This window comes from Ursus americanus, chromosome 29 (genome assembly GCF_024610735.1).
Source record: "Ursus americanus isolate L20-20 chromosome 29, mUrsAme1.1.p, whole genome shotgun sequence".
NCBI classification, from domain to species: domain Eukaryota; kingdom Metazoa; phylum Chordata; class Mammalia; order Carnivora; family Ursidae; genus Ursus; species Ursus americanus.
The window spans coordinates 24,422,656-24,434,796 of NC_142155.1; the positions used below are offsets into that span (position 1 = coordinate 24,422,656).

General features: G+C 46.6%; 1 protein-coding gene across 2 annotated transcripts in view; it reads left to right on the top strand.

The window, feature by feature from the left end:
- The first annotated feature begins 2,733 nt into the window (after positions 1–2,733).
- The window catches only part of LOC123795557 (glutathione S-transferase A4-like), a 46,661-nt gene continuing 37,253 nt past the window's right edge, over positions 2,734–12,141 (top strand). Inside the window, exons 1-2 of one of the 2 annotated variants that reach the window (XM_045802387.2) lie at positions 2,734–2,889; positions 11,991–12,097. In XM_045802387.2, coding sequence (XP_045658343.1) covers positions 2,814–2,889; positions 11,991–12,097 — 183 coding nt within the window. In that variant the 5' untranslated portion in view covers positions 2,734–2,813. The remainder of the gene's footprint in view (positions 2,890–11,990; positions 12,098–12,141) is intronic. The other variant, XM_087857014.1, reaches the window with a different exon arrangement.

Here is a 12,141-nt window from a genome sequence, read left to right on the forward strand (position 1 = left end):
CATAATAACAGAATATCTAGTGAATAATTCCTCTCAGCTATAATAAATCTGTGGTAGTAACGAAGGCGGTCAATATTAGCCAAAATAAAGAATTTACAAATCATTGCTCTGTTGCCAGAATTTTTTTTGATACATTTTTAGGAATCTAGAACATATTTCCGTGGTTCAAAAATCAAGAGGGCGTACGAGGGTGTAGAGTTGGAAGTGGTCTTTTTGGCCCTGCCCCCCAGCTACAAGGTTCTGCTCTCCACAGGCAAACAGTTCTCATCTGTATAACCCTCCAGTTGTGTTTGATGCATGTGGAAGAGAATTATATATACATTACTTTTATCTTCTTACTACCCACATGGTTATTTGTAGGCTGGTAATTTTTGCATTTCAGAACTCAAAGTACAGTTTATTAATACTGCTTTTAACATGCGTGGATTTGGGTCTCAAATATTAATTGAGCACTTATGTGTGCCCCGCAGGGTGTGAGGAAGCAGAACCCTAGAACGGAGCCCCGGCTCTAGGACAATTCAGCACGTAGTAGGGGAGAGAGATGTGGAAACAGCTGAAGTAATTTTGGAAAAGGAAGAATTCCTGCTTTTAGGGTACCTGATAGTTCAGGAATTAAAAAACCGAGGAAAAGCTGGTGTTTGCTGAGAGTCTCAGAGAGGACACACTCGTTCCTTACTGCAGGAGGGATCTTTGCCCAGATGTGAAAAGCCAGCAGCAGTGGCAGAGGGATCATTAATGCCTGTCACAATTGCAAGTACGTCCGTGTTTTATTAGAGGAAAATCAAGCGCAGGCGTCACGGTGGTTATTTGGGTTCCCATGTCCACGGTGTGGGCCTCTGTCGTCACCATGATACTTAGAATTACTGGACGAGCCACGGCTTGGTGGCAGGTGCGGTGCCAGGCAAGCCTGCGGAGCCGCGATGGCCCAGGCTCTCGAGAGCACAAGCCAATAAGAAGATGAGGGTGTGGGTAGTACAGTAGTTCCCTGCCCAAAGCCAGGTCTGGCCTTTGCTCCTGGGAGTTGATCTCCGAGCCCTTGGACTGTCCTGCCTGATGGGAACACCTCTGCCTGGAGGCCCTGAGTCAGCCAGACAATAACTGTATGAGTTAGGTGAGGGCCTTGAGCCGCGCCAGCAGCGCAGCGCGGGGTCCTGTGGTGTCAGCTCCACTCCGGAGGGGCTGGAGACAGATCAGCCACATGGGCCATCGGTCATGCCCATATGATGGAGTGCGCCCCAACGTCTGGACTCAAAGCTCGGGTGGGCTTCCCTGGTTGACACACTCTGTTGTCACCCACGGTTGCCAGGGTGAGTCAGTGCTGTCCGCAGCTCCACGGAGAGAGGACATCTGGAAGCTCCATGTGCGGAACGCGCCTGGATTCTGCCCTGGGCCTCTCTCCCCTGGGCTGATTTTCAACTGTATCCTCTCCCCGTGGTAAACCGTAGCCGTGAGTAGAACAGCTTTCAACGTGCTCCGTGCGTCCTAGTGGGTTGCGGAACGTACGGCTGGTGTTGGGCACTCCTCAACTTGAGCTGCGTCACAAGCGAGGGTCTTTCGGACCGCTCCTAACCTCTCCAGGGAAGAGAAACCCTTCATACTTACGATGTCGATCAGTTTACGCGTAGCAGCCAGACGCCGACGTGAGAGCACGCAGGGGTCCGTATTATGCAGCTGTGTGGGTGGCAGCGAGCTTGCCGCTGCGCTATGGTTTGGGTGCGATTTTACCACGCAGCGCCGTTGCCTGGTATCATCGGGACGCTAAGCCTTTTGTAATCATTGGGTTGTGCTTCTCTTCAACACCAGAGGGCCCTCAAGGCTGGCTCCGAGGAAACAACCAGCGAGAAAGGTTGGCTTCTGCGCTGACTCAGAGAATCAGAGGCAATAAACACAAGAGGCCACGGGGTCTCAAGTGAAGACAGGTGCCCCGTCTTTCCTGCCCGCAGGTGCATGTCCTTAAATGTTGCCGTGCCCTTCCCAGACTGAAAACAAGTCTCCTCCCCCATCTTGCCTCGGGTGGCATTACCCCAGTTTTGTCACAGTCCCTTTTCAGTCCAGACTCCTACCCTTTAGTCTCAGCCCACGGCACCCCACCCGCATTTTCCTGAGCCACCAGACTCTGGTCCTAGAGTAAGAGGTCAGACACGAGAAACGGTTGATTCTCAAAAACAACAGCGTGTGGGAGGATTCAGGGCTGAACCCCAGCACATGGACCAGGAAGCTCGCCGACTCCAGTCCCAACAGGTAAACCACGAGGTTAAAGTGCAGAACACAACAGGGGCTGTGGTGTCTGGACAGAGAAGGGGGGGTGCAGCCTTTAATGAGTCTGCGACCCAGCACCGGCCGCTCAGAAAGTCTGCAGTACAGATCTCCAGCTCTGCGAAGACCACTTTCGAATAAGACACCTGATGGGTAGCACGGGTATCTTGTAACAGAGTGTTCCCGATTCCTCCTTCTGGTCCCTTACATTTCTGTTACAGATGTCACATCCATCAGCTATAATCCTCCGTCGCTACTATTATTTTTAATGCCCTATGTTGATTTGTTCATACACTGACACTGCCCGTCTTCCCCAACTAGAGTGTGAGCACCACGGGTGCCGGAATCGGGGCTGCCGTGACCCAGGGCCTAAAAGAGTGCCTGGCACGGAGGGGTGCTCAGTAAATGTTTGTTCCGGGAGCCAGCGAAATCCTTCTTAGTTGGGCAACTTGATACGCTCTCAAATACACAAACAACAGATGTAAAGTGAAGCCCCAGAGGTGTGTACGAACTGGAGTGCTCTGTTGGCTAATCCCTTGAGTTGGGTGGAGCATTCAATGGGACAGGAAAGAGTTATAAACCCTCACTTGATCCCCCTGCAGCACCCCAAGAGGAAAGCCAGGAAGACAGAAGGTTAGTGGGGAATTTCTTACACACTGTTTTTGCGTGTGGCTGGATAATTATATTTTGTGGCCAATTTTGCAGCTTATAGTCAGCAGTTGTTTTAACTTTGTGGCTAATTTAATGTCTGTTTTAATCTTGCCTAGATCAAATAAAAGGAACATCGTTTTATAGGGAGTAGATGCGTACATGAAAATGAGATCGCAAATGTCCATTTAGACAAGGACTTTTAAAGACTCATTGACAATGCATGACATACATATGAGACCTTAAAATGCCCCCCACCCCCCATCACACATTAAATGTAATTTCAAAAATATGTAAGAGTCAAGTGGCGTTTCAGCTGATTGGTGGAAATAACACAGCTTAGCAGAATCGAAGCTTTGAGTCATCACATTTTTTCCTCCTCAGGCAAATCTCATATATTTGTTTAAGATTTTGTTTATTTGGGGTGCCTGGGTGGCACAGCGGTTAAGTGTCTGCCTTCGGCTCAGGGCGTGATCCCGGCGTTCTGGGATCGAGCCCCACATCAGGCTCTTCCGCTATGAGCCTGCTTCTTCCTCTCCCACTCCCCCTGCTTGTGTTCCCTCTCTCGCTGGCTGTCTCTATCTCTGTCGAATAAATAAATAAAATCTTTAAAAACAAAAAAAAAGGTTTTGTTTATTTATTTGAGAGACAGAGAATGAGCAGGGCGAGGGGGCAGAGGCAGAGGGAGAAGCAGGCTCTCCACTGAGCAGGGAGCCCGATGTGGGGCTCGATCTCAGGACCCCGGGATCATGACCTGAGCTGAAGGCAGACGCTTAACTGCCTGAGCCACCCAGGCGCCCCAAATCTCATACTTCTGTATGCAGTTGAGGAGAAGAACACAGGCAGCGCCCACTCTGTGCCATGGTGCCTAACAGACTAAATCTCCTTCCCTAGGTGTCTACATACGCTTGGAAGACATGATCTAAATAATCTGACATGGGGGCCTCCCTCTGGGGTTCTGCATCCCTGGGTGGGGGGGGGGTGTCTGTGCTAAGTTGAAAAACAGAGGAGTTTCTAGTCAAGCCCTGAAACAATTTTTCTAGGACTTGTCCCCATCGCTGAACAGCAGTGGGGCAGGTGGTGGCCCACTCTGTTTATTCTCCCAGCAGCCTCCATCATCTGGGCAGGTGAACGGCTCTTTCGTGGCTTGGGTATATTTTTCATTCCGGTTTATAAGCCTGGGTGTGTACATCGACCTCTCATTAGTTTTGGAAACGTGAGTCGATCCATTAGACCTTAACAGAAAGGAAATACAGTTTCTGAAACTGAAATATTGGGGTTTTTGGAGAAATTGCATAGCATGTGAGGTGGGACTCCATAACCATCACCCCCGCCCCACTCAGAGTATCGTTTGGCTGTTTGTGTATTAAAAATGCCAGGTAAGTACTTGAGCTGTTTTTTTTGGAAGCGCTAGTCCCATGCAGGGCACTTAGCTTTCGATAACATGTCCAATTCAACTAGTCAACATATCAAATCGACTAATTAAGTATTTTGCTAATAGGTCATGTTAGGAAAATAGAAGAGATGTAATTCCTAGTCTGTTACAAATGGACTGTAACTTTAAGGCTATATTTAGCCATACTTCGAAGCTCTACTGAAAGTCTTGCTTATGCTGTTAGTATTGCTATTTCCCTTTTTTTAAAATAATATTTTTTATTATATTATGTTAGTCACCATACAGTACATCCCCAGTTTTTGATGTTAAGTTCCATGATTCATTACTTGCTATTTTCCAACTCGAGCATATTCTTTGTCTGAAACAGTATGTACTTAGGGCTGCAATGATGCTACATCTTTCCAGTCTGGCAAATTTAAGTTCTGTGGGGAATACAGGGTTATCTGGGAGAGGTTGTTTTTGTTTTGTTTTGTTTGGTTTGGTTTGGTCTCAGTGACACATTTTGACCTGCTGGTTGTAATGAAGATTGGCCATTCTGATCCACTAGAGAAGCCAAAGTAAATGTTACAGCTATTTCTATTGATAATAGATTTAGAATTGACGTCTTATATTCTGGCCCAAAACATCTGCTAAAACTGGCAGCCTCTTAAATGTAACCCCTTAAAATTTTCATTATCCAGAAAATTCGATAAAAGCCTGCCTTTTGCCTAACTGTTCAAATAACTGATAAAAAAAAAATGTGTGCCATTTTGCCCCAATTATCTAGAATGGCAGTAGAATTTCACCCCAAAAAGATTGGCTGCTTTCCCAATGTGTGTGTTCTGCAGTTAGGAGCGTAAGGCAAAGAATGAAGATAAAGGAAGAGACATAAGATGAGAAAGACTGTTAAAACTGGAAGAAATGAAGGAGATTACCAAATTCTGAACCAACCCCATTTTTATAGTTCAGACACCTGACATTTCTTACAGACCTGCCCCAGGATTGGAAGGAAGCTACACACCTGCTACTTGGTTAAACTTGGGGATTGAAGAAAGCCTCGCATCTCCCCAAAGCGGGTCAACAAAAATGACTGAACATGGGAAATTCACTTATAATTACCCCGAATTTCCTCTGCCCCTTCTTCTGAACCACACACAACTCCAGCACTTCACCATTTGCTCACCCTATTTTTCAAACATCATCCTCTGCAATTTATGTCTGCACAACAGTCCCCGAGAAGAATGACCTATGGCCACTCCCTGAGCCCCAGATGCAGTTCTGTTGAGTTTTCGCTCCAGACCTGGCTTCTCAAACTTCATCGTAATGTACAAGTGAATGGTCTGGGCCTCTTGTGAAAAATGTAGACTCTGATTCAGTCGCTCTGACCCAGGGACTTAGCGTCTGAATTTCTTTTCTTTTTTTTTTTTAAGATTTTATTTATTTATTCGACAGGATAGAGACAGCCAGCGAGAGAGGGAACACAGCAGGGGGAGTGGGAGAGGAAGAAGCAGGCTCATAGCGGAGGAGCCTGATGTGGGGCTCGATCCCAGAACGCCGGGATCACGCCCTGAGCCGAAGGCAGACGCTTAACCGCTGTGTCACCCAGGCGCCCCTAGCGTCTGAATTTCTAACAAGCCTCCAATGAAGCCAATGGTAATGGTCCAAAATCACACTCCTAGAGAATGCCTTCCCTTCCTTTCAGAAGCAAATTTCACTTCTTTTCTCTCGCACGTGAATGTTGCTGGAATATGGAGATACGTATGTGTGCGTGCGTGCGTATGTGTGCGTGCGTGCGTCATTATTTGAGTCCGTACTGTGTTTAGTGATTTGCACACATTATCTGATTTCCACCTCATAACTACCCACGTGAATTAGGAACTATTAGTCTTATTGCACAAATCACGAAACTGAGGCTCAGAGTTGACAAAACTTGCTCAAGTGAGAAATAGAGCTCAAATTTCAACTTAGGCCTTTGCTTTTATTGGTACCCAGGACAAACTCAGATATGAGTTCTTCCACATTTTCTTTTCTTTCTTTCTTTCTTTCTTTCTTTCTTTCTTTCTTTCTTTCTTTCTTTCTTTCAAAGATGTTATTTATTTATTTTAGTGGGGGAGGGCAGAAGGATAGGGAGAGAATCCTCAAGTAGACTCCACACTGAGCATGGAGCCCAACAAGGGGCCTGATCTCACCACCCTGAGATCATGACCTGAGCCAAAACCAAGAGTGGATTGCTTAACCGACTGAGCCACCCAGGCACCCTCCACATTTTCTAGAAGATTTGGGGCATGTTTTTTTATCAAGGCCCACACTCTGACTATCCAAAAGTTGTGAAGCTATGTCACTGATTTCTGCTGCCCCTGCCTTAGGCATAGGTCCCCGGGGCTCTGGGGCAGGGGGTGCATCCCACGGCTCATCTCAGGTGAAGCTGCACATGGGGGATGTTTGCAAGCCCTAAGAGGTGACTTTCAGTTCCCAAAGTAATAAGCCCTATGCAGGAAGCCTCGTTGGTGAACCAAGTTTAATTCAGGACATATCTGTTGGTCAATATTAGCAGCACAAAAAACAGACTTGAAGACTGGGGTGTGAGTTTATGGTGAGCTCAACACCTCGGGTTCTGGATCTCGCAGTGGCTGTGCTTGCAGAGTGTCAGCATTTTGGGTGAAGTCCAGAAAACTCTCCTTTGTTCCCTTTATTTCTCATGAAAAGAACAAATATTTCCATTGCACCTGTTCATGATTTGACAATATCCTTTTTTTTTTTAAACAATGAGAATAATTGGGTTTACTTTTGAAGCACAAACAAACTTGGTCTTCTGTATTACCAAGATGTGGTTTATTGTAATCTTTGTTGAAATTCACTAAAAGTCAAAGAAAAAGTATTGAAAGACTTGGTTTAGGCCCTTAACCTATAGTGCCATGGGGCTGGAAGGGACAGGGCTCAGACAGACTAGTATTTATATATGCTCATCTTTTTTTAAAGATTTTATTTATTTGAGAGAGAGAGAGCACAAGTGGGATTAGGGGCAGAGGGAGAGGGAGAAGCAGACTCTCCACTGAGCAAGGAGCCCAAAGCAGGGCTCAATCTAGGACCTTGAGATCATGACCTGAGCCAAAGGCTTAACCGACTGGGCCACCCAGGCATCCCCTATATATGCTCATTCTGTACGGCTCTGTTCAGTTCTTGTAATACCATATTGTACTTCTTCCTAAACACTATTTCATCCTGACTTACAACTTGGTAGTCTGGATGTTTCCATCACTAGGTGTGAGGTTTGTAAGGTCTTTGATGGCAGGAACTAGATCTTATTTATCTTTGTATGCCTGAAGTGCTTAACCTAGTCCTGTATTCGTAAGAGGAGCTCAATCAATGTTTGATGTTAAAGGAAAGAATGAAAGAGCAAACACAGACACTTTAGCAAGTTTAGAAACTGGCATCTCAGGGTGGCACACTGAGGTATAAGAGTATGTTCTGTGTAACCAATGTGTCTGGGATAGACCTGGGCTGGTTCTCTAGGAGACGGAAGGAAGATGCCCTGACCCCTGCCACCTCGTTGGAGTTTTGCAGTGCAGAATCCAGGGGGAGCCGTTGGTCCTTGGCTAGGATGAGATTGTAAGCGGTATGGGGTCCCTTCTCTGTACTCAGCTCTTCCAGAAGAAACAGCTGCTCCCAGGAAGGGTAGGGGGTAGGGACTGGAGTCCTGGTGTGGCTCCTAAAAACGCCCGGTTCAGACCTCCGTCAGCCATCTAGGAGCCCACTTTAGGACCCCATCGAGCTGAGGTGGATAGATGAGGAATGGTCTGGCTGGCCAGAACGGGCTGTTCATGGGGGACACAAACATTTATCCAGATTTTTACAAGAAGTGGTGACTGCTTATCATTTGAGGGACTGGTTATTAATAACTAGAGAAAAAAATTCCTTTTTTTGGACTAGAAAGGGAGGGTGGCAGGCTACAGTCCTGTTTATCAGAGGGGGGTCTCCTTTATTCTAACCCTGGGCTTTTAGGGCTCCCTTGAACATCAGGGAAGGTTTAGAGGTGCTGGCAGGGAGGGGAGTGATCCTGTCCCTTGTCATTCAACTCTGGATTCCAAAGATACATCTTTCCATTTCCCACGAGCCCTGAGAATGCGAAAGGGGCCAGCAGAAGTGAAGTGGGGGATAGAGGTGGGCACAAAGGCGTCACATAAAATCCCCTAAATACTCTTATATTTAGCAGCAAACCATGAGAAAGCTCCAGTGATACTCACAGTCACAAAACAAAGGCAAAAGTCACATCAGATTTATTTTAAAATATCTTGTTTTGCAGTATTGAGTCAAAGTTACAAAAGTCTTGGCTCCCTTTTACAAAATATCAGTAGCATTTGCAACGCACACTTTTAAATCACAAGTAAAACTAATAGACAAGCCGATCAGCATAAGAAACTCTAAGAAAACATTAAATCTGTTTGTAACTCATTTAGAGAAGCATGGAGGACTCTACTTGGTATGGACTAAATACTGTGGTATGTACTTTATCTATTACTTTATTCAGTCCTCCGTCCTCACAATAGCTCTCTGAGGTCAGTAGTGCAACCACCACACCCATTCTAAGGATTAGGAGACCGAGGGTTACAGAGGTGGGAAAAGGTTGCACAACGTTAGTGAGGACTCATGACTCTAAAGCCCAGAGCCCCCTGCCTTTGAAAGATGGGCATAGTAACACACAGCTACCATTTCCATTTGAGGTCTGGACGTAGGTGGGTATCATGCCTGCAGAGGGGCTGTAAATGAATGGGACCAGATCCATCCATGCCCTCAGCTTTCTCTGTGTTCATCCTCTCAGTGAAGCCAGGGTGGCTGTCAATCTACGTTCTTGGTAGATTCTTGGCTCTAAGGAGCCCCGCTTTCCCTTCTCACCTGGTGACAACTTCCCTCCCAACGGAACACAGCACATTCCATTGCAGGTATTCAGACTCTCGTCTACCTGATATTGCCAGCTCCCCACTGTTTTATCCCAGCACCTCCGAGGGCTCATATCTCTGCATCCCTCTGAGTGTTGCTTCTGCCATGCCAGCAAGAAGCTTGCCCTCTCTTGACCATTTCAGGACTACATTTTGCTGTCTCTCCTTTCATCTGAGAGATGTCACTGATGTCTCTGGAACAAAAACGACGTCTGGAGCCCTCCATGTTACGACACTCAGTAGTCGTGTTAGGTATCTCTCTCTCGGGGCAGTCTGGGGCTAGGAAACTAAGAGAATAGTCAGAAGAAAGACCATTCAGCCTGCATTTTAAGTGACCATTCATTGCTTGGAAACAGCTTTCTGGAGGCTACCAGACATGACCTTTTCTGGACCCACGGTGAAAACCAAAGGATAACGTTCAGCTTTTGCTAACTGGGGGAGCAGGATAGAATTACTATAAAAAGGGTGTTCACAGGTGTTCCTATGTCCCACATTCTTTCACTGTAAGATTTATTTCAAACAGAATTTGGACTGGTTGAGGGTTTCAAGGACACAGAACGACACCAATTACCCGAGACCAGCCCCAGCCAGATTCACAGCCTCATCCCCGTCTCTCAGAGCAGGTGGAAAGGGGTCAAACTGGTTGGAGTTCTGTGTGCTAAGCAGAGAGTGAGAGATGGAGCTCCTCAAGACGGACAGTGATATTTAACTTCACCAGTATAGCTTTATTTTTGCCTGAAGGCAGCAGGACAGACAGACAGGAAGGGGTTCTTGGAGTAAGGGCTTGAATCAGTTGTGAATCGCCCGGAGTGTGCTGCTGTTGATATTTGCAGTTGTTTGTTTGCCTTGCAGCCTTCCCGACACCCGGTCAGTACCCGAACGTGGCCCGTGTGGATGTGAGTTTCTCTAGCACTGGAACCCACTGGGCACGCGTATCCTGCTATGTGTTGGCATGTTGGGCAACTGCTATGCTTTCTCCCTCTGACGTCTAACAGTGCTTACGTTCGCTCCTTAACCATCCTACTCGGGACCCTGTAGGCGACCAGAGAATTCGAGAGTTTTCTCACTGGGGAGAGGTTAACACAAAGCCACGATTTCTCTTCTCCCTCTTGTCATATTTTCTCCACACTGATTTTATTGTAAGGTTCGTTCTAAGGTGTGTTAGTAGTGCGTTACTACACTCAAACCTATTTCTCTAATCAGGGAATTGGGGGCCTTTATAATCATTGTGTCTCCCAAGACAATAAAGTAGTGGGTTTTTAGGAAACTCCTGAAACTTTCAAGACTCAATAGCTAAAGAGGCAACTTCAAAGGAATGAATCTTGACAGCAACCCAACAGAGGCAGTGCCCAGGGCATGACAAGACCAGAGCAAGAAAGGAATTAGTGTGGCTTTGACAGTGCATACACTACGACTGGAACAATACAGAGATTAGCCTGGCTCCATGCAATGATGATGCATGTATTTGTGAAGCCTTCCAAAATAAAAAAAAAAAGGGGGGGGGAGGAAAGGAATTCAACTTTTCCAAGAGCTCAACTGTAAATCTAAGATATAAGAAAAGCGGGTGGTTGTGGGCAACATTGCTTCAAAACACCTGTAAGATTTTGTGAACACAAGTGACTGTTGTCATATGATTGTGGGTATTCGCAAAGTTTTCATCATCAACCGAGCTACTGATCTTCTGATTTTTAACTTTCTTGTGAATTTCCTTAGCACAGGCAGCATCCTCAAGTGGAATCCCAGCTAGGACAGGATACTTGGCAGTGTGGGGCTTAGTGGGCGAAGGACCATGGTGAGCACTGTGTTGGGAAGCTGAGGTCAGTCTCTCTGAGCCATGTGTCACCCCGAGGGTGCATGCACCCTTCCAGCCACCACTCCATGCGCACTGCCTGTGCCAGCAGTTTGGTTTTTTGGCCATTTCCTTGAAGCAAGCGTTGTTGCCTATGGGGTCGGAGTGGCAAATGTGGGGAAAGGAGACCCAGCCGTCCTCTAAGTTGGTATAGAGCTTTTAGTATTCTCAATGCACGTTCAGTAATCCTGTGAGACAGGCAGGGGTCACTAACATAATAGCCACTGTGGCCCTCGCCACGGCAAGGTAGAAAATGCGATCGGGTGTGCTCGCAGTAGCTCTATCCTCTTCTTTAAAAGGTTGCGGGTCACCTTGCGCCATCCTTGCCAGTTGCAGATGAGGACACGCAGGCAGACAGATTTACTGAACTGGGCCTACATTTGCCTGGCTCCCTAGTGGCTGATCAAGACTAGAATCCTGGTCCTGACTAAGCCTACCTCTGTCTGTGCCTGTCCCAGCTTTCAGAAAAGTGTTGTGACAGAAACGAAAGTGTGCCCAACTCCCATGGAACATTTCGGTCCAAACCAGCCCAGCTCCTTGCCACTGTTAGACAAGATTTTGTTTTGCAAATCATTCCCGAAGCCATCATTTTAACTCCTGGTTCCTGTCTCAAAATACCAGGGACAGTCTCTCAAATCTATGGAATACCTTGATTCCTTGATATGTATCTTTTGTTCTTTCTTTTTTTCTTAAGTTGTGAGATAGAGCATACATACAGGAGAGTGCATTAATATGCAGTTTAAAGACTAGTTATAAAAACTGATTATTAGTTCTGTTTAAGAAACAATATTAATAGCACTCCAGACTCCCCCTCCATGGCCCTCCCCAGTCACAACTTGCGTTCTCCTCACTGGAGGTAACCACTATCCTGCTTCTGTGATCATTGTTCTCTTGCTTTTCTTATTTTTCTTATTTTGCCCTTCAGGAAACCCGGAGCCTGGAGTCATGGCAACCAAACCCAAGCTCTTCTACTTCCGGGGCAGGGGCAGGATGGAATCGATCCGTTGGCTGCTGGCTGCAGCTGGAGTGGAGGTCAGTTTCTGATTGGGAAAAGGAAGGAAGGTAATTTGGGTGGA